We start from the raw sequence: 22,120 nt of genomic DNA, 5'->3' as shown, positions 1-22,120 counted from the left end.
AGAACACTATAGCAAAAAAAAGGGGGGGGAGGAAAAAGAAAGAGAGAGCAGAGAAACGAAAGGAACAGGAAACAAGTTTAGCCGAAAAAGATTAAAACGAGAGTATTTGGTTTTTACGGCGAAGCTGGCGAGTTTACGACGCGAATGAAACGCAATTTCAAAATATCTCGCATACCAGAACCTAATATTTAGTTTCCTATGGTAAAACGTGCAAACACTTTCTGCAAATTTCCCAGGAAACTCAAGCGATCGTTCGGATCAACCGCGTTTATCAGCAACAAAATTACAAAATCCGAATGCCACGCGAAATCCATTAACATTTTTCCATGGAATCGCCATTCCTGTCGAAGATCCATCGAATAATTTTTTTCAGCGGCCAGGACACTCTGCAAATCTTCTCTTTTGAAAATCTCTCCTCGTATCCGCTGACATGTACATATTTCGTGATGCTTTCGTTCGTCCTGTAAGAGGACGTTGCCAGGATTAACTCGATAATCCTGCGGATGTATGGAGGATACAAGGGGAAGGAGGCAGGAAATAAATCGACCCACTTCTTTACCTACACATTTTCCTTTTTTTTCATCCCGCTGATCCATCGAGATTTATTAAACGAGCCAGATCGAAATCAATAGACTTTTGTTCGGCCATTCACTTAAGCTGCTCAGGGTCGTTTGTTCCATTGCGCGCCCGGAGTGGCCGGAAGTAACACTACGAAACGAGGAACACGAACCTGCAAACCGACCACGTCGATCGACTTTTTTTTGTTTCGTTACTCGTTATTTCCTTAGTCGTGGAATTATCCGGATTATCGTCCTCCTCCTGACGATTACCGAGAAGTCGTTGGTTATTTAAAACGACTGGGAAGCCAGCTTTCCAAGAGCTTTATTATCCACGGGTTACAGCCGATGTCTTATTAGCGTGTAAGCTGCGCGTTTTACGAGCGTGTTAGCTACTACTAACGAAGCGGCTGAATGTTTCAAGAGCCTGGGATTTTCTATAGCTTTCATGAAGTATCGCGTATTGGTTTTGTTCGTGGAAATCGTTGCCGATTGCTGCAGGCTGACGCGAAAGTAAGCGGATTTCTTTTACGCGATATAAGCTGCCACCTCTTTACTTGCGATTATTCTTGTTTTATGCGAATTAATTTACCGGTGGTTTTATTTCCGCTGAGTTATCGTATTAAAGGATTTCTAACGCTTATTAATCGCAGGATATAATTTACGCGAAAGCGGTCGACCTATCGGTGCAATTGTGCCTTGGCAACTAAGTGATTGCGGATTTTGTCATAAGACGGTAATGGCAAAACCCGCAGTCACTTAGTTGCCAATCCAAGAATGTTCGCAAATTAAACAACTCGAAGCAAACAATTGAGAATAACCCATAAAGATACAAAAATGTCCATCAAGGTTTAAAACGTTCAACGACAAAAATTGAATAAAATTATAAATATATTGGGTTAGAAACAGAATTTTCCAAAATTAAACAACTCGAAGCAAACAATTGTGAATAACCCATAAAGGTACAAAAATGTCCATCAAGCTTTAAAACGTTCAACGACAAAAATTGAATAAAATTATAAATATATTGGGTTAGAAACAGAATTTTCCAAAATTAAACAACTCAAAGCGAACAATTGCCAAGCAAATGCCATAAAATGGTAATGGCAAAATCTGCAATCACTTAGTTGTCAACCCAATGTATTGTACAATTTTATTTTATTTTTGTCGTTGATCGTTTTAAATCTCAATGGATATTTTTGTACCTTTATGGGTCATTCACAACTGTTTGCTTCGAGTTGTTTAATTTTCGAACATTCTTGGATTGGCAACTAAGTGACTGCGGCTTTTGCCATTACCGTCTTATGACAAAATCCGCAATCACTTAGTTGCCAAGCCAATAGCAACGAGACAGATTTCTATCTGAAAAATTAAGAGAAAAAAGGAAGGAGATGGATAGCCGATAAGTAAGGAACTAAAATTAAGAAAAAGGAAAAATGGACGACTTGAAGTTCAACTTCTAAAAGGGAACTTGCCGTGAAACTTATTTAAAATCAAAGTTGAGGAAAGGTCGGGAAATATTGGTCGGAGTGGTGGAAAGTGGAATGGGTCGAATGTTGGAATAATAATTGGCGGGCTAACAAGTCGAAAATGAAACTTTAAAACCACTTGAAATATTTATCGAAATTCGCGTTTATCCGAGCGTTTAACCGCCGCATCATCGCGATCGAGCTTCCTTGTATCAAGCAACAGCGTTCCGCTATTTCCATCTGTTTCTTCTTGAGAATGCAGCAGCTTCCTCCTTAAAACAAGGCAGAGCGACAGTGAGAAAAGAAGAAACGAGATACCTGGAAGAGAGACAGTGGACAAGAGAGACCATAGATACCCAGAGTTTATTCTGATCGGAAACTTTTTTCCTGCACGCACTGGAAGGCAAGAAAGAAGAAAAAAGCCGGAGAATAAGAGCATGAAAAGGAGAGGAAAAGAGAGAGAAAGTAGGAACACGAGGACAGAAACACGACTTCCAAGATGAGAAAAGGTCTCCGTTCCTCCCGGGATCTCGTTACTCCCGTTCTCGAAGCTCTTCGAGAGATTACTCGGCTAATCCCGCGTGGACGACGACGGGGGACAACGAGGACATCGGAGATGAGATCGAACGACACTGTTAATGCCACTTTTATCGTCTGCCAGAGTCATCGGAATTTATTAAAATCTCTTCGTAAGTTGCTTCGTCCCTCGACCGAGCCGCGCTATTTCGCGCAATAAAAACGCTTCCTATCGCGATGAAAAGCGTGGCTTCCGGTTTGGTAAACGCGTTTTATAACGCGCTCTATCCCCGCAGCGGCGCGTGAATATTTTAGCGAGCCGCGATAACAGCGTCGTGCGTACGCGACTCAGAAGAGCGGAGATTTCTTCTGATTTAATTTTTTACGGTTCCGCCGGATTTTTACGCGGAGATGGTCCGCAGCTTCGACAGCACTTCGTGCATTGTAAAATTCTTCGACTTTTATCATCTTGTTCTATCGTTGTTTTCCAGTCTGACGCGCTTATGGGTCGATGGGTCGTTGCTTCTTCTTTTTAGGAAAATGTTACTCGCGCTGATTACACTTGGACCGGTTCCCTCGGCGATAGCACGCGACTCGCGAATTCGCAGTCGAAAAATTGAAATTGATGATGATTTTAAAAAACACCTGTATTTTTCCTTTAATTGCAAGTTCGTCATCTGTTTGGCAACTCGTCGATGAAGATGGAACAGCAGGAAGGTCGAACGATCCGAGGAGACGTCCGGGAAGCAAACGTTACAATTGGCGTGTGATGGACGATGAGATGTGTCGTTGGTTAAATTTGTGGAGTGGTCACCACTTCTAAGGAAACTCTACATCTGGTCTTTTTAGTTTTCTCAAGCGTTGAAGCCATCGACAGCGTATAGACAATAGACTGGGACGAAGGCAGACCATGGACAGTAGACAGGCGACGATGGTGTCACGTAAATTTGAGGGTTGGATGATAAAATAAAATAGCTGAGTCGTGACACAGCTATCAATTTTGCTTTTATTAAACTTTATTATGAATTCAGCAATCACAATGGAATGCACACCGAATTAACACACATAAATCACAATTCACTGCAACAACTTTGTGTAAAACCCAGTTACACTGATACGTTAAGTACGCGACTGGTCTAAGGGTAGAAACCAGTAAAGATATGTTGACTATTCTAAGGATACAGAATAAGTGAAGCTTCACTGACGATACTGTGTCTGAGGAAAGCTAGGACTGGGTGTGTCTAAGGACACGGGACCATCGGATTCGTTGATGACAATTTTGGTTAGGAAAGTGAGGGCAGTAGACTCCGCTTCCGATTGGATAATAAGAAGGTTGCTGGACCAGGAAGGGTTTTAGCTGCCCTCGAGAGAAAGTTGCCAACGGAAGATACCAAACGTGAGGAAAACCAACTTTCCCGTGTCAACCCGTGGCAAACAATAAATGTAAAGGAAACCTGAAACAAAAGACAGTTGTTCAGTCTGAAGGACCTTAACTATGAAAATGCCAAGACCCATGGTGGGTCCTTAAGACTATTGAGGATACGCACCAAGGATGTGCAGATATCTGGATGCCATCTTGCCCTCGGTGTGTGGCCTGGTCTCTGATGTGGATTGATGTTACAATGGCTTCGAAGTTTTGGGTTATAGGGTAACACTGCCAGCGTCAGGATCTGGACCAGCTCAAATAATGTTCCTACTTGTACTTACACTTCTGTATTCAAATATATTTTCTACTTTACAATTTATCCTCTGTTCATACATCTAATAACCTCAATAAAATTAATAACGAGTCGAGTTAATTTCGTTAACTATATTTACAGATATTTTAAAATGTTAAACGCAAACGTTGCTCGCTCGATGATATTTGTTATAAGATTGCACGATACTGTGGTACCGATACTATTTGTTATGGTGATTTGCTAGACTAGTTTATTATACTTATTCGCTCCACTGATGATCTCGATGACTCGATACTGATGTTCATTCGCGCCACTGAACTCTGGAGAACATGGTCGTCTATTTATACTGGTCAAGGGAAGGTAGCCAAATTTTTGAACTTGTCTTCGGTTGTAAGTTCCACGCAGCAGCGAAATTGCTTTGTCCAGAGTTTGCTTATTTCATTATGTGCGTCGTGCAGTGTTAATCCTCTGTGGCAAAACAACTATGTGAGGCATCCTCGTATCGAAACGTCCTAAGACGCACATACCGCTACAGGCGAATCGCCTGCTAAAATCTGGTCGCGTAGCGAGTTCGATTCTCAGGATACCAGCGTTCAAATGAAAACGTCAATTTCCAGTAGTTTAGCCATCTCCTTGTCATTGGCGCACCTCTCATTTGCACGCCCATTCATCCATCGCCATATCTGACGCTTGTGCTGTGATCGACGATGAACGTTCTGGCCACGTCTTTATGACACCGCTACACGCGACGTGTGTATTTCCGCGAAAAAACCAGGTCATCCTGCTTTCAAGGATTCCGACTGTCACTCAACGTCCTACGCGATCGAAGCAACCCACTTGAAGACGTCAGAGCTATGTACAATTGTGAACAACTTCTGTGTTATATTATTTTATTGAATTAAGTATGATCCATGTCGTTCTATTTCTATTATTACGTCCCTGCATAATTCAATTAACTAATATAAAACAAAAGACATTGTGCGTTTATTATTTCCTTACAAAACGAAAGAAACTTTCCGGACGACCTAATATTTTGTCAACTGCTTTCTCCAACGTATACGTGGCGTTTCGTTAGAGTTGCAGCTCACTTGGTCATTGTCTTGCACGGCTGCATCGACGGAGTTTAGCCGGCAGATTTACGGTAAAAGGGCCGCGGGGGTGGGACGATTGATCGTGAGAGTGCGCCAGGTGCGAAACTACATAGCACGAGCATCCCCTCCGGGCAACCACCACCCATCGCTGACTTCCTAATGAATGGTCGGCGATTAATACGGATTAGTCACTGCGTGTGTATCGTTCGTTGCCGCGCATAAAGCGTCTTCAGACCGTTCGTTATGGGCCTGCACTTTGAGACGCGACGCGTGTTCCAGCTCACGACACCTTCAAGACGGTAAACATCGGACGGATGGATGAACGCGCGAGCAGAACAGGAGCAGGGAGACGTTGCGTGTTTTATTTGAGGGAATTATGCGGCTGAGGGAAGTTTGCAAACTTGAACCATCGATGCTCGTGTCAGGATCAGCACACTGATAACCGTTGAAAGTGCATGAGTTAGGTGGAAGCACGGGAGAAGCCAACGCTAATGTCACGTAAAGACACAAGAAATCAGGAAAATGATAGATCGCTGATGATCTCCTCGCGTCGCAGTTCGAACGTTCCGCAAATAAGCTGAGGTAATTGAACTTTGTTTATGGCAAAAGAATTTATTATGCAAATCCAACAGACTGACGGTTCAAAGTGTTGCAACAGAATGGTCCCAAGTGCTCAGTTTGGAGGATTCAGACTGATCAGGTCAAACCGGTCAGTCGTACCTCGAATGAATCAACGCTCAAGGTGGAGGAGGCTTAATATATCGAGTGTTAGAGTAATCCAGCACTGTGTTGAACTTGTTGTATAAACGTAACGTGTGAATAACCGCGTTTGGTTGCGATAGCAAGTGACAAAGCAAGTTTCTAACACTTTTCTTAAACACAACAAGCGACCAAGAAGCAATCGATGGGTCAGAGAGTTGGCAATTGTTTGCAAATCGGTTTGTCGAACCGCTGCAAGCGTAATTGCCTCCTCGCGTAAGGAAAATCGTGTGGAAAATGGACAAAAACACCTGGCTGGACCAGGAAGCTTAACAGACTGAACAACCTCTGCACGTTCCATGTACTGTTTTACAATTTTGTACGCGAATATGCCACCAGCTACGAATCTACGTTGTCCCAAGGTGAATAATCCGAGAATCGTAACTACGTGGCGAGGGATGGGATTTGCAATTTTACAGAAAAGGGACGTAGAAGACTAAATCCTCTCAATGGGGACAACGTGCGTCACCTGGAAGGGACTGCAGATGAGAGATCAGCGTTCCAGGCGCAACCAAAGCGTTGTAAAGAATTTTGAGGGTCGTCAGATCCCTAAAGCTGGCGGATAATCTTGCAACAGGACCAAGAGCTCGCCAAGCTGACAACGTAACAGGCTAGTAACGATAAGGTGAATGCGAATACAACTTGAAGATCGCTCACGATCACAATATCATGAGATTTCTGCACGAATAACAAGAGAATCATTTTACGAAATGTCTCATCGTGTTAAACGTAGCTGCTGCTTGATCTTAATCCGATGATAATTTTTCAGATCGCGCGTAGCAATTAGGTCAGCGAGAAAAGTGTACTCGTTAACGGTGAAAATGTATATTAAAATAAATAGCACGTTAAACACGTGGCGAGAGCAATTTCAAGTAATTAATATTAAATTCAGCGGAGTTGATTATATCGGCGATTATCCTGCGCGTGGAAAAACGCGTTAGCCAGCTTTCCCGGTGAATACGATGTAATTAATAAAGCTTTAGAATGCAGTACGTAGCTGCGCTTGTGCAACGTCGATGACGCAGACGATGCGGTTAACAGGTTATTTAATTTCAACTAATGTCACAGCCGGCTGCTATTGCCAAATTAATTGCCGTTGAAAAATTAGTATTTTGCAAAGTGGTTTTATCTTTGTTACATTTAACACGTTGACTGCCACGATACCCGTATTCGGGTGTCAGCAAGGTTTCTGGTCGGGCCACGTAACCCATATTCGGGTGTCGCTTATTTGACTACTTGCGAAGGATCGTCGTAGTTATTTGAAAAGATATTCCATAATAACAAAACTGTTGAATTGTTATAAAAGTAATAGGAAAATAGTTTATTAAAAAATTATTTAGAATGTAAAACTTTAAAGCATTCTATACATAGCTGAGGTTGGTCGGGACAATTTGGACAATGAGTTGTTGTTTTCTTCAAATTCTTTTGTGCCTTTGTTCGCTCCATTCGACGTCTTTCATTTGCATAACATAGTCTGCACGCGCGTCTAATGCTTCTTCCGGAATCATTTTTCCGAACGGCGATATTATGCTGACTCCGTCGAAGACGAGGATTTTTTGTACTTTCAGACAAGCCTAATAATTTTGCGACTAATAATTGTCTAAATATTCTAATATTTATATTCTTCCCTGTTGCGATTTTGTAAACCGTCGAAGCGTTTACAACAGAAATTCCCAGAAGGAGTTGAATGCCAAGTTTTCTGTACCATTTGATTGCTTTTCTAATTGTGGTGGCATAAGAAACCATTTGGTCGGAATAATCTATACCGCACTTTCCTTCGTTATATTCAACAACAGCCGGTGGTTTTAATGTTGCGAACGAACGAAACGAGAGATCATTCTTGAGACCACCGCATGAGCGACTCGCATTACTAAAATTTCGATGGGAGCACCTAGCAGAGAACGCTTGGTACTGCTGTACGCGTGGCCTCACGGATACCTCTTTGAAAACACGCGTGCCAGTCAACGTGTTAAAGACATCTCTTAATGTCTACACGTGGCACAGAAAATGTAATGTTTCCTCGAGCACAGTAAATGCAGTAGAATTTCTAATGAAAAATTTGTAATAATATTAGCGAAATGTTTATTCGTGTCGTGTTATAAAAATTAATTCACTACAGCTATTTCACTATTTCTTTGTGAATATCTTTCGCTCCATTAAATTCACTCGGATACCAAAATTCTCACTATATTGTTACCGTAAGGAAATCAAAATTGACATTTCTCTCATAGGCTACCGATCCGTGTGGTTCAGCGTTAATCCGTCTTCAATTATATTCCGTCATTTTCGAATCCAAGCAGCAACGAGAACGATGCAAACTCATGGGATTGAGAAGCATCTGCTATATTGCTGATACATTTAGACAGGTTTATCAGTTGCGGTAATTGCACTGAATACGAGTCTGGAACTGGTTACGCTAAATTATAGTCAGGTCGTAGGTCTTAGAAAATCTCTGCTTTCTTTTCACATCGATATAGTAGGTTGTCCGGAAAGTTTCTTTCGTTTCGTGAGGTGATAATAGATAAACAGTAATTTCTATTTTATATTATTTTATATTATTTTATATTATTATTTCTATCATTACGTTCGCGTATAATTCAATAAACCAATATAAAACAAAAAGCAGTGCGCGTCTGTTATTTCTGTATAAAACGAAAGAAACTTTTCGGACAACCTAATATCAGTTGGCGTGCCACGAAATCCCATAAGACGTTGGCTTCTATCTCTCGACAGTGATCAAACGTTGATCCGATTATCGGGCAATTATTCGGGCCGGACGGGAGTACAAGATTTTGTCGAAGAGTTGCATTAATTAAAGGCGACGAGACGAGTGATGGTACGCGTGGAAATTATTCAATACCCGGAGAAGCGGCTTAATTAGTAGCAAAGCAGGCCATGTTAATTACGCGATACTTACGTTCGCCGCTGGAAATTACGATGAAATCGAACGGTGAATTTAGGGAAGCGCGAGATGGCGCAGCAAATGAGCCCCAATGGAGCAAAACCGTGCTAAGCGACACACCAATCTGCCGGATATCACGTAATTATCGCGACTCGCGGATACACCAGCCCGGAACATCCGCCCTTTTATACTAATTACGTTACAGTAACTGGTGCACGTGTTACTTTCCACTTGGCAGACGTTCGACGAGACTCTCTTATCACCGCCTCGAAGCCACAATTTTTTAGCTTTCGCGAATTTCACGGTAAAATTTAAGGTAAAACGACAAATACTGGCTCTAGTCGAGAAAAGAAAATGGAAAGTACGAGATGAAATACACAGTGTGCAATACACGCGACTAGTAACCGTCGAGATGTTAGTTGGCATCACTACGAACAATAAACGTTTCATCGTTCTAACTTGTCGATTTCCAAAGTGAAAATATAAAAATCATAATGAAATTTCGTCTACCATGACGATGTTCTTTGAACTTGGTGATGTACCGCAGAGGTTAAGCCTGTTTGAGAACCACTGTCCATTTGCCTGGTTTTCATCGTTCTCATTTGTCGATTTCTAAAGTCAAAATATAAAATTTAGAATGAAATTTTGTCTACCATGGCAATGTTCTTTGATCTTGATGATGTATCGTAAAAGTTAAGCCTATTTGAGAACCACTGTTCATTTGCCTGGTTTTCATCGTTCTCATTTGTCGACTTCTAAAGTCAAAATATAAAATTCGCAATGAAGTTTTGTCTACCATGGCGATGTTCTTTGAACTTGATAATGTGTCACAGAAATTAAGCCTGTTTGAGAACCACTGTTCATTTGTCTGGTTTTCATCGTTCAAACATGTCGATTTCTAAAGTCAAAATATAAAATTTACAATGAAATTTTGTCTACCATGGCGTTGTTCTTTGATCTTGATGATGTATCGTAGAAGTTAAGCCTATTTGAGAACCACTGTTCATTTGCCTGGTTTTCATCGTTCTCATTTGTCGACTTCTAAAGTCAAAATATAAAATTCACAATGAAGTTTTGTCTACCATGGCGATGTTCTTTGAACTTGGTGATGTACCATAAAAGTTAAACCTATTTGAGAACCACTGTTCATTTGCCTGATTTTCACCGTTCAAACATGTCGATTTCTGAAGTCAAAATATAAAATTCACAATGAAGTTTTGTCTACCATGGCGATGTTCTTTGAACTTGGTGATGTACCATAAAAATTAAACCTATTTGAGAACCACTGTTCATTTGCCTGGTTTTTATCGTTCTCACTTGTTGATTTCTAAAGTCAAAATATAGAATTCACAATGAAATTTTGTCTACCATGACGATGTTCTTCCATCGTTGATGATGTGTCACAGAAGTTAAGCCTGTTTGAGAACCACTGTTCATTTGCCTGATTTTCACCGTTCAAACATGTCGATTTCTGAAGTCAAAATATAAAATTCACAATGAAGTTTTGTCTACCATGGCGATGTTCTTTGAACTTGATGATGTATAGTAGAAGTTAAGCCTGTTTGAGAACCACTGTTCATTTGCCTGGTTTGTAGATTCATTGAACTATTAAATATGGCCATTGAAACGTCAGTTGGAACACTTTGATATTCAACAATAAAACGTTTAATCGCACCTTCCGACTTTCTCATTTCTACGATGAAGAGACGTACGATAGATACGCTCATTGGCGTGAAATTCCATCTCGAGAACCACCGCTCATTCGCTTTGGTTAATAAACTTATTTAACCTCGCAGATTTAGACGAAACACCTAATCGATGTTACATTTGCGCTACGCTTAGACTGCAACAACCTGATACAAATGCGAAAGAACGCGACTAGACCTCTGACTGCAGCCCTGAGACGCTCAGGCAAGAGAACACAAAAGGTAGACAAGTTTAACGATACCCAACAACTATTAATTTCTATTAAATTAATTATCATCAGCGGAAGAAGCAGCATTCGCTTGATTAAAAATCCAAAGAAGCCGGAACGTGATATTATAAATCAGGTTGGGAGAAAAATATAGAAAATACAATTATGCATAAATCATAGGTTGCCTTGGAACGCCAGATGAGACCGGGCATTGCATTTATCTCGAGCGCAATTACGACGAACAAATTAACCCCTGGATGATCGAGCGGGCTGGTTTGCCGCGGAACCCGGCTCAACCGATATCCCATAAATCGCGTGGCGAAAGAAATTCGCTCGGGAACGCGCAACGAGCGTCCAAGTTTCTTCATAATTCAACGAGTCGCCGTGTGGGCGTGTTTCACAATTAGTCGATGCTGGCGAGATTCAACCCTCTGGCAACCTGCTTTCAGACACCAGTTTTCCGTTCCTCGACTCTCCTCTTCCGAGTCCAAGCTATCGCGTGCTGAAAACTTCTACCTCGGCCACTCCCGCGCCCTGAACCCGCTGTCCAATGAATGAAGAAGCGTGCCGCCGTAAGCTCTGTTAGCGTGAACCGTATTTAAAGGGCTCTGGCCCGTGCTAAATTGCCGGTATTCCGCTCCGAATTTACTTTCATTTTTCTCCACCAGTTTTAAGGAGGATGGAAGAATGGATTACTTAGCTTGATGTATCTGTGACGTCAGCTGTCCTGATATTTTACCGCTTCATGGTACTTTATTTACTGCAAGATCTGATCTCGATAAGTCTGCCCTCTTAATGGGTCGTTAGGTCTACGTAGCATTTTGTCGGTGGACAATGGAACCATGGAAACGAAATTGTGGGGAAATACGAAATGCTGAATTTAATAAACTGTGCGCGACGAGTAGGTCTGCGTGAAAAATGTTGATCGAAGAAGAAGAGCTGCTGTTATCCGACCGCTTGTTATACGAGAACTTTAATATCCGAACGCTCTGTTATCAGTCTCAAATATGTACATATTTTATCAGCGTTCGTATAAAATGACGTGTTCCTGCCATATTCGACAGAGTGAATTTTCATTAGGAGAATTTAGCATGAGACTAATAGCGTTCCATCTGTGGAAACAGAATATCACATGATCAAGAAACTCGAAACAGCGTAACAGAATCAACGAAATACACGACGTTGGAGCAGCCACGATCACAGAAATTAAAAACCAGAAACGCGATGTTGGAAACTGCCTGAAGCACGTAGATCCCTCGGATGCTGGGAACATCAGCAAAAATATATCAAATCAAATATACTGATGTAGTGAATTTCATACAAATAGAAACAGCAAACGAAAGTGATAATGAAATGGCACTTTCTCCTGAAGAAGAATGTAACTCTGTGCGGTTTCTTACGTGGAAAAGATGATGTGGCTCAGAATCGAAAATGACACGAGATGATCATTGACAATGCTTGAATAAACTAAATTTCATACGGAAAAACAATTGTTCCGTTATGCGAGAATTTTGTTATCCAAATAATCTTGTCTGCCTGTTAGCTCGGACGAGACTCTTGTAGTGTCGTGGACGAGGAGCCTGGGGGTGTCAGGCGAATTATAAACAAGCGGAACATGTGCGTGGTGGGGCTAAGACAAAAGACACGAGGCTAAGACAAAAGACAAGGGGTTGCTAAGGGACAAAAACGAATTAACAGTCAGTGTGAGTTGAGAAGCCAGAGAATGTGAGTCGAGAAGTCAGGAAGATAGCGTTGCTGGCGTTGCGGAGAAAGTGTGGTCCACGTGAGAGAGAGCGTTGGATCAGTGGCGACGACTGTTGCAAATTGACTATCTAGTTGTCTTAATTACAACACGTTATTGTGATTAGTTCACGTTAAACAACCATCGTTTCCTGTTTAACCAACGTCTGTTTAATCTATTTGTTGTAATTAAACTAATTGTGGTAAAGATCCTACACTCTACTGTATCAGAAATTGATACTAAACGTTATGTCGTGTCGTAACAACAAATACAAGACACGTTGCTTCGCTAAATCCTTAAACAATGCTCTCGCGAATACAGCCAATTCGTAGCATCTTCTAAACTAAACTGAAAGTACAATTTTCTCGTCAGTTGCTTCGACTGAACAAGCCTCAGCCGAGATAAACCGCGAAGTCAGCCTGAAACTGATTCAGCGTTCTCTCGGTGAAAGATCCAAACAAATGGTGAGAAGCTGGGTCGCACCGGGACCACGTCGAAGTGGCTTCCTTTTTCCTCGCTAACTCTTTTCGCCGTTGAACGAAGACGATGCAAACCGCTTTCGCCTAACAGGATTAGACGCTCGGCGTCGTTTTCTTTCGAAGCAGCCGAGCACACCGTGAACAATATGATGAAAAGAGGATTGCCGAGAATATTCCCTTCGACGTGGCTAATGACACTTCCACGCGTGTCTCCGCTTCCTGACACGAGACGAGGCAAAGAAAGAGGAAGAGGAAGAAGAAGAAGAAGAAGCTGTCCATGTTGCACTCAAACGGAGAACGGAAAGCCGCGAAGATGATCTTCCGCCGGATGGCCAAGGCTTCCCATCCGCGAAAATGACTTCCTTCGCGAGCTACAGTCGCAAATAGCTCGATGATCTTCTTGATACTTGTGCAGGTTTGTCTGTCATGGAGATTGAAGCGACCAGGTTCAAGGAACGCGCAAGTGAACATTGTCGTGACGAGTACAGTGTTCGCTGGAGACTTTTGTGACGTGTAGGTGTTGAATTTAGTTGAAACGTCTCTTCTTCATTTTCAAAGCTTCTTTGTCCATCTTTGCTTTTCCTCGTTCGATTTAATATACGTAGCCAATATTTTGTGAGAGCTGTGTCAACTTTAAAATGAAGATGCATTTAGAAAGAGGAGGAATTTGAAAGTGTCTTGTCCTGTTGAATTAAAATGTCCCATCCGTCGTTTCAAAACTGAAGTTCCAGTAGGATCTTTGTCCATCTTTCTTTCTTTTTTCAATTTAATATACGTAGCCAATATTTTGTGAGAGCTGAGTCAACTTTAAAATGAAGATGCATTTAGAAAGAGGAGGAATTTGAATGTTTCTTGTCCTATTTAATTAAAATGTCCCACCTACCATTTCGAGGCTGAAATTTTACTACGATCTTTGTCCATTTTTGTTTCTTTTTTCAATTTAATATACGCAGCCAATATTTTGTGAGAGCCGAGTCAAATTTAAAATGAAAATGCATTTAGAAAAAGGAGGAATTTGAGAGCGTTTTCTTCTGTTTAATTATAATGTCCCACCTACCATTCCAAGGCTGAAATTTTATTACGATCTTTGTCCATTTTTGTTTCTTTTTTTTCAATTTAATATACGTAGCCAATATTTTGTGAGAGCTGACTGAATTTTAAAATGAAGATGCATTTAGAAAAAGAAGAAATTTGAGAGCGTTTTCTCCTGTTTAATTAAAATGTCCCATTCATCGTGTCAAAGCTGAAGTTCTACCAGTGTCTTTGTCCATCGTCGCTTTTCTTCGTTCGATTTAACACACGCGGCCAATATTTCCTGATAACTGGCGAAATTTTAAAATTCAAACACACGTAATATGCCACGATGCATTTAGAAAAGCGAGACATTTTTAAGCGCCTTGTCCTGTTTAATTAAAATGTCCCACGCGTCGTTTCGAAACTGAAGTTTTAGTACGATCTTTGCCCATCTTTGTTTCTCTTTTTTCAATTTAATATACGTAGCCAATATTTTGTGAGAGCTGAGTCAAATTTAAAACGAAGATGCATTTAGAAAAAGGAGAAATTTGAAAACGTCTTGCCCCGTTTAATTAAAATGTCCCATCCGTCGTTTCAAAACTGAAGTTCTAGTAGCTTTTCTTCTTTCATTCCCTTATTTTCCTTCATTTCATCTGACATGTATAGCCAATATTTCGTGTTACGTATTAGCCGAGGCAGTCTTCAAATGCAGATGCACGTACTATATTAAGATGCATTTGGAAAAGCGGTGAAATTTTAAACGTCTTGCCCTGTTTAATTAAAATGTCCCATCTACCGTTTCAAAGCTGAAGTTCTACCGGTTTCTTTCCTCCATCTTTTCCCTCATTCCATTAAAAATGTTTCCTCATTACTTTACATAATAGCCCACACGATATAACTTTAATTAAACGCAGAAAACACTGGCAACTTGAAATATCTCAACGTATCTGGAAAAGTGCTGGATAACATGTTTCAAACAAGAAGTCCAGTGTTATGATAGAGAAGTTGATTTAACGAGAGACGTAAGTTGTTTAAAGTAATAAAAACAGATTTCGTTTAGCAGGGAAGAACGTAAGGGAAGAAAAGTGGCGGATTAAACGAGACGACTTTCGAAAAATAAAAGGAAAATACGTTTGCCAATGATATCGCGATAATTAGCTACTCAATTACAAGATATCATGGAAGTTTCACGTCGCGTCAAACGAATTGTACAAATTAACAGTTAATTACACGATGCAACGCGTAAACAACCTTCGCTTATTCCATGCGATCGATATTGTCCTTTAATTACGTTACGTACAACGATAAAATAAAAAGTTGAAAGAAATGCTATCGGATATCTCGACGAGGTTACGTTACGACGATCCGATGCAATTTACTTTTCTTCTGCTTTTATCGTCTTCTCGAGAGCTGCGAGCCAACGAAGAACGAGCGATTAGCTTCACTCTACGTAACACGAAATAAGGTAATTTCTGTCGTAGATAGAGACGTTTCTTGCTTCGAAAAAAATAAAAGAAAAAGCGCGGTTTTAAGTTAGAAAAGTTACTCAGGTTACAAAAGTTATGCATCTGTAAAATTGCCAACGCAGCAATATGAATTACACCATTGCCCTTCCATACTGATACAACGTAAGAAAATACAAAATGGAACACGAAATGTCCCTCTCAACGCTGCACATCCTTTTTCTACACCGTATGAAGAATTGTTATTTAGAAAAAGCATTTATGCTTTTTGTTCGACTCTCGGACGCTGGCTCGTCTTCACCCAGCGCTTTATTTCTTCTTGTAAAAAGCGTGACGAGTCAACAACGACGCAAGAAACACCGTATTTCTTGAAGGAAAGTCTCAGACTGCTTGAAATTACATCGTGAAGCGAAGTCGAAGCGTCTGACACACGCACACACCGATCCTGTGTCATCGTCTTTATCGCAACGAGGCCATTTCGTTACATCGAAATATTTCAGATTTTTCCACTGTTTCCGGCATCCGAGATATCCACGTGCTTTACATAATTTTCACTATAGTGTTTTTGTTTTCCTATGCCCGAGTTCGCGGCTCTTCCAACCTGCATTTCTCCTAATTACGCGCCTACGCCACTTTCCCCATTTTTTAATTAACGTTAGTTTCGTACTAAATTCTCATAGTGAAAATTCGAATAAGACAAGAAATTGCACTAATTACGTAGAATAATACATGGCGCGTGAACACTAATGAAACACGTACGCGTTCCAAGCGGAAAAGCGCATCCTTTACTGGACGAAATATTACGTCCGGATAATAGAGCGTTCGAATAATACAACGTTCGGATATTAGGCTAATGGGTGTTCGAATAAGGGAATCTCTAACGTAATTGCTGGCTCTGGTCTGCTGTAATTAAACTTGAAAATTTACTACATTCCACGTCTCGTCGTGAACTATTATTTGGCAGGAAATTCAGTTGGAAAATGGGCGAAAAGGTGCTTCAATCTTCGCTGTACCCTTCGTCCATTTGCTAAACTTTTTAATCGTATCAACGCGTTAAAAATAAATGGTCGATCTTGATAAGTCACGGTTTTGCGGATGCGCGTCGTCGCTCGATTTGCGCTGCTAATGAACATTTCAATCGACGAGTCGATGCACCGAAGCGACGCGATTTCGCGCCACTCCAGAGCCATTAAAGCGCGTCTTATGGCTTTTTTGCCTGGCCTTGCGTCGGCTGCACTTTTGTTTGGTCGGCTGACGACAATAGGAAGATGGAAAATAATGAGAAACGTCTGGCCGGTAGCCGCGACGCGTATTCGCCGACGAGATCAGACGTCTGCATACCGAATTCAAAAGCTCGAGTATATTGAACGAAGGAAAAATAAAGGGACAAGAGACGAAGCGCGAAATCCTTATGCCACGCTCGTTGCATTTAATTAAGTCGGACCTGAAGCGGATGCGCCTGGACAAAAGGCCTCGGCCTTTGTTCATCTCGACGAGGCGATGTCCTCACGCCGTTTAAAGATCTGTCGGCGATTGTAGGATGCCTGCGTTTCGCAGAGAAACCAAATTTACCAAACTGTCGGCGACGAACATGGTGTCGCGTGAAATTAAGCCTTAGGTTTTAAAGACAAGAAGGTCGAGCCGTAACACAACTTAGTAAGCACGGTTTACGCGACTGATCTGAGGGATGTTGACTGATAAGAGTTTGTAGCTTCAGTGCCGAGGTGTTCTCGTATTATTACGAGAGAAAGTTCGGTGTGGGTGTACCCTTTGAACTAACAACGCGGATTCGTTGTTCATTTTCGTTAGGAAAGGTGAGGGTAACGATCCGCGATGCCAATTGGTTACATACCAAGTTGATAAACGAAGATAGGAGGAGCAAGCTTCCTACGAACGTGGCTCATAGATGACATTGTTCATGGGAAACGCCAGCTTTCCCATTAGGTAAATAGCCGCTTTTCCCCCGTGATTTGTACGAACGCATAATAAACCTAAGGGCTGTTCCAAGGACCATCCATAAACCAATAACACTTGCAGAGTTAATAAACTAAAAGTTGAAGTTTATGGTAGGTCCTTGAGGTTACGCGGTGAGGACCTGCACACGTCTGGTCTCTGATGTGTGGATTGACGTCACAATGGCCAGATTGAAAGTAACCGTTGCACGTGAAATTTCTCAACGCTTGAGATTCGCTTGGAAATTAGAAGAATTATGACACGTATGATGGTTCAGCTTGCTCTTGCTGTCATCTCGCAACGAGTTGATCCGCGAGCAAAGGAAGAATCTGCAACAACAAGTTGCAGAGAAGCAGCTTGAACGTAGCTGCGAGTTGCATAACACTGGTATTCCAACTTGCTCGCTTGCAAGGATAAGCAAGGCCATAAATCATCTTCCAAAATATCAAGACTACTTTAATCTCCAGCTGAATACACCCGTGTCCACTAATAGTAAAGCTGTATGGCGATGTAATGATAGGAAAGAGAGAGGAGGACAAGGAAAGGGAAGTAGGTTCCATCCGGCAGCTGCTGGTGGACTCATCAGTGAAGCTTCTAGGCAGACTTGAGCTGTAGACACGGTGATAGCGGAGGTCAGGCCAGAGGATTATGCGCATTTGTATGAAAAGGATAGTTAGGCGAGGACTTTCGAGAATTGCGTTTGGTATGCAAACTGCGGTGGCGAGCGTGGAAAGCCACCATAGTTCACGTAATGCTGAAATCAATCAGAAATTCACATCCTAATGTCAGCCTCATGACTGTTAATCTCGGTCTAATAAACCTCATCTACACGCAATTAATAGGAAAGTGTAAGAAACGTAAGTTGAAGCGCTGCACAATGGAATTAATTTGGAAACGAAGCCTGAAGCGTCTGACGTACCTATTTGTTGAAGTGAATTAAATTTGAAGTATCCAACGTAGCTATTTATCGGAGTTAACCGTTGGGAATTAATTTGTTATTTTTTAATTAAATTTACTAAGCTGGAAATTGCGGGAACAAGCATAATCCAAGCAAGTGGAAATTGTACGTACAACTATAATCCACGAAAGTGGATTACTTGCCTAATGGGTGTTTCATGCGTTCAGAAATTCAACGTACCGCCTCCTTTCGCTTTTACAAATTTGTCAATCCCACGTTAAATAGAGCAGTCTTGCCTTGCTCTCGCCTAATAAATTGATAATAAAAATACACGTTGATAACAGTTGCATAACGAACTTGGATATTAATTTATCTTACTATTCGTGGTACTATAAAAATTTTTCGTTTGGGGCTTTGTTTTCGAGAAAATCGACTTTGAATTTTATTTATGGTGCCATATTAAATCAATTGTCTATTCCGAAGAAAATAAGAAAGTTGCGAGCAATTGAAAGAAAAGATTATTGTAGCCTTTCATACTTTAAAACAATCGAATACCTTAGAAAGTGTTCATAGAAATTTAATTAGAAGAGCAGAAGTATGTGTTGGGCAAAATGGGCAACATTTTCAGCAATTTTTGTAATAATAAACTTTATGATTACTTCATATTACTTCATTATGTATTCCTAATTTTCCGTTATAGCAAAAACAAACTTAAACTGCGATAATATCCATCGAGACAACGATCTACAGCGAGATCCGTTATAACGAGACGTGATAAAGTGCATGCGTACCGAGCCAAAATTCAAAGTCGATTTTCTCGAAAACAAAGCCTCGAACGAAAAATTTTTATTCTACATTTTCGACTTCTTTTTTCGCGTAGAATCACCCCCTTCCCGCTTGTACCACCAGTTACCAACCACCCTGTATATTTGTCGGGTTAGCATTAGGTTTAGGGGCGTGTAACGAATCTTCATCCGGACTAGCCATCGTTGTTCTACGATACAGATTATATTTACTGGTATAAATATGGTTTTTTACAGAGTTTGACAAATAACCGTAGTGATTAGACACTCTAGATGTTAACGACAATGTTCTTAGGTTCAATAACTCTTCGTACATATTAGGTCACGTTACGTTTGCTCTCTGCTTTTTATATTTTCAACCTGCTATTTATCTATCGATTAATTATAAATTCTTTATGCTGTTCTGTTGCAGATAAAGCGCCATCAGAAGCCTCTTTCAGAGGAACCGAGTATCTCACGATAAATCTGAGCAAAGGAGATCCGATCCTCAGCACGCTGGAATCAATCAGCTTGCAATTTAAAACCAGGCAACCGAATGGACTACTGTTTTATTCCGGTAAGTTCAGCGAACAAATTTCTTTCCATAATATTTTCTATTTACCTCTCTTCGAACATCAAGCTCATCAAATGAAAAGAGGAAAACATCTTCATACGCAGCGAACCATACCATTTCCCATGGTTAGTTCGAAACTCGTGTCATAGTCCTGATCGAGACTATCAGAATTTGTCGTTCAGGCGAGTCTTAATCGAAAATTCATTGGAATCATTCGATCGTAGCTTATTTAATGCAACGTATTGCTCGTAAAACGTAGCGGCGCCCTCGTTTCTCCATTTATCCATGGTACTGGCGAAATATTCAAAGTACGTACTTCGATAGAAAGTTGCCGCGAGCAAAGCAAAAGTCATTTTATAAAATTCGTGTAAAGCATCCTATGAATTTCGTTGGTTGCGCAGCGAAACCTCTCCTGCGGCTTTCCTATGGATTAAATATACATGAAACCAACGAAATATTCGCATCGGTCGCAATGCAGGCACTGCTTCTTACAAGCTCTCGGGTAGCCATGCGACTGAAGCCACTCGAGCTAAAAAGTAAATGTCCCTGGCGTGCTTCGTAAATTGCTTCAAAATTGCGGATGCTCCGCCCCCGTGAAATTATGTCTCGAGGAGGAGGTTCAAGTTTCCAACTACAACTGGAATCTTGTTCTGACGAAAGGCAGCTGCGTGGTTAGAAAAATGCCTTTAAAACAGTGTTGGTAGAATTTGAAATTGCCACCAGGGGTCAATGGGCTAACGATATGAGCAGCAACACGGAAGGGAAATTTTAAAGCGCAAGGTAGCGAAGATCTTTCAAAACAGAATATTATATCGAAGTATACGCTTCAAAGGAATAAAATATAGACGAGTGGTATTTTAGTATTTTCTATTTCATTATGTTAATCGTCTATTGTATTATTACGCAATTTATTTTTAATTGTTTCAATTGATTAAGCGTTTGTCTACAAGTTCACTTACAATTAGATGAATCAGTGAAGCTGCTCGAAATTTGAAATGTAGTTTTTCGTAGAATTTTCAATATTAAAATCTATAGAATTTTAATTGCTGTCACTGATTTTTGAATCGTCCATTGAATTATTACGCAATTTATTTTTAATTGTTTCAATTGATCAAGCGTTTGTCTACAAGTTCACTTACAATTAGATGAATCAGTGAAGTTGCTCGAAATTTGAAATGTAGTTTTTGGTAAAATTTTCAATACTCAAATCTACAGAATTTAAATTGCTGTCACTGATTGTTAAATCGTATTATATAAAATTAAGAGGCAGAAAAGTTCTAATTTTTGAGTATTTTAATAATCGTCTGAAAAATGCTGATATTTTCTAAAGAAAATTTTTACTGCTATACTGTCAATTCTCGTACGTACGTATAAGATAATTTTTATTTAGTTTTATTATGTTACACAAACGAATATAAATAATTAATATATTATTTATCATAATAGACACATAATTTCCTCTTGACAAACCCGATGCAACTCGTACAGTTGAATTTAGTTTTTGTGTGATCGTATTATACGTATTTATTCATGCGAAGGAAATTGTAGAAACTGAGTATGTAACCGTATTTGTAATTATAATATCGCACACTGTTGTTGAACAAAATATTCCAGCTTATGTTAATTGTTATCTTCTACTTTATGACGCTACTTTAAAACAATTATTTCCATTACAAACTCCGGAATACTATGGAAATTAATTATATAAGATAAATATTCGCGTTAACATGGGAGTAATATTGATTATGTAACATCCAGCAGGAAAAATAATTTACTTTCCCGAATTTTCCATAACAGAATTCTCCCACTGCATGTAATTAACAATATTTTTCTAAACGACTCGTTAAATCTATTGGGTTGGCAACTAAGTGATTTTGCGGATTTTGTCATTACCACCTTATGCTACTGCAACCTAACGACCATTATTGAAAACTAACTTGGCATTTGTACAATAATTTATTGATTAATAATATCGACAGACAGTAGGTGGTATATTATAATAAATTTCAACTCGTACAATTTTCAGATTTTTATTATTAATTTTTAATATTGTTTTTAGTATTAATTTTGAGTATTTTTATCGTAATCCAAATTTTGCCAACGATTCTGAAAATTAGGAACCCGGTTTGTTTCACCACAGAACCATAGGACTTTATTTTAATGGGACCAAACAGTCTTTGGAACTATTGGCTTGGCAACTTAGTGATTGCTGGTTTTGTCATTACCACCTTATGACAAAACCCGCAATCACTTAGTTGCCAACTCAATGCACTGTTCCTACACCCTAACGACCATTATTGAAAACTAACTTGGCATTTGTACAATAAT

The 22,120-nt window shown here is 40.2% G+C and overlaps 1 protein-coding gene across 10 annotated transcripts in view; it reads left to right on the top strand.

Moving 5' to 3' along the window:
* The window catches only part of LOC126926018 (neurexin-1), a 659,019-nt gene that overhangs the window by 274,199 nt on the left and 362,700 nt on the right, over positions 1 to 22,120 (top strand). For all 10 annotated transcript variants that reach the window (XM_050742092.1, XM_050742091.1, XM_050742090.1 and 7 more), the window contains one exon: positions 19,652 to 19,795. In XM_050742092.1, the coding sequence (XP_050598049.1) occupies positions 19,652 to 19,795 (144 nt within the window). The remainder of the gene's footprint in view (positions 1 to 19,651; positions 19,796 to 22,120) is intronic.

This window comes from Bombus affinis, chromosome 17, assembly GCF_024516045.1.
Source record: "Bombus affinis isolate iyBomAffi1 chromosome 17, iyBomAffi1.2, whole genome shotgun sequence".
Lineage (NCBI taxonomy): Eukaryota > Metazoa > Arthropoda > Insecta > Hymenoptera > Apidae > Bombus > Bombus affinis.
The sequence above is the reverse complement of the archived record's forward strand: the minus strand, read 5'-3'. Positions and strand labels throughout refer to the sequence as shown.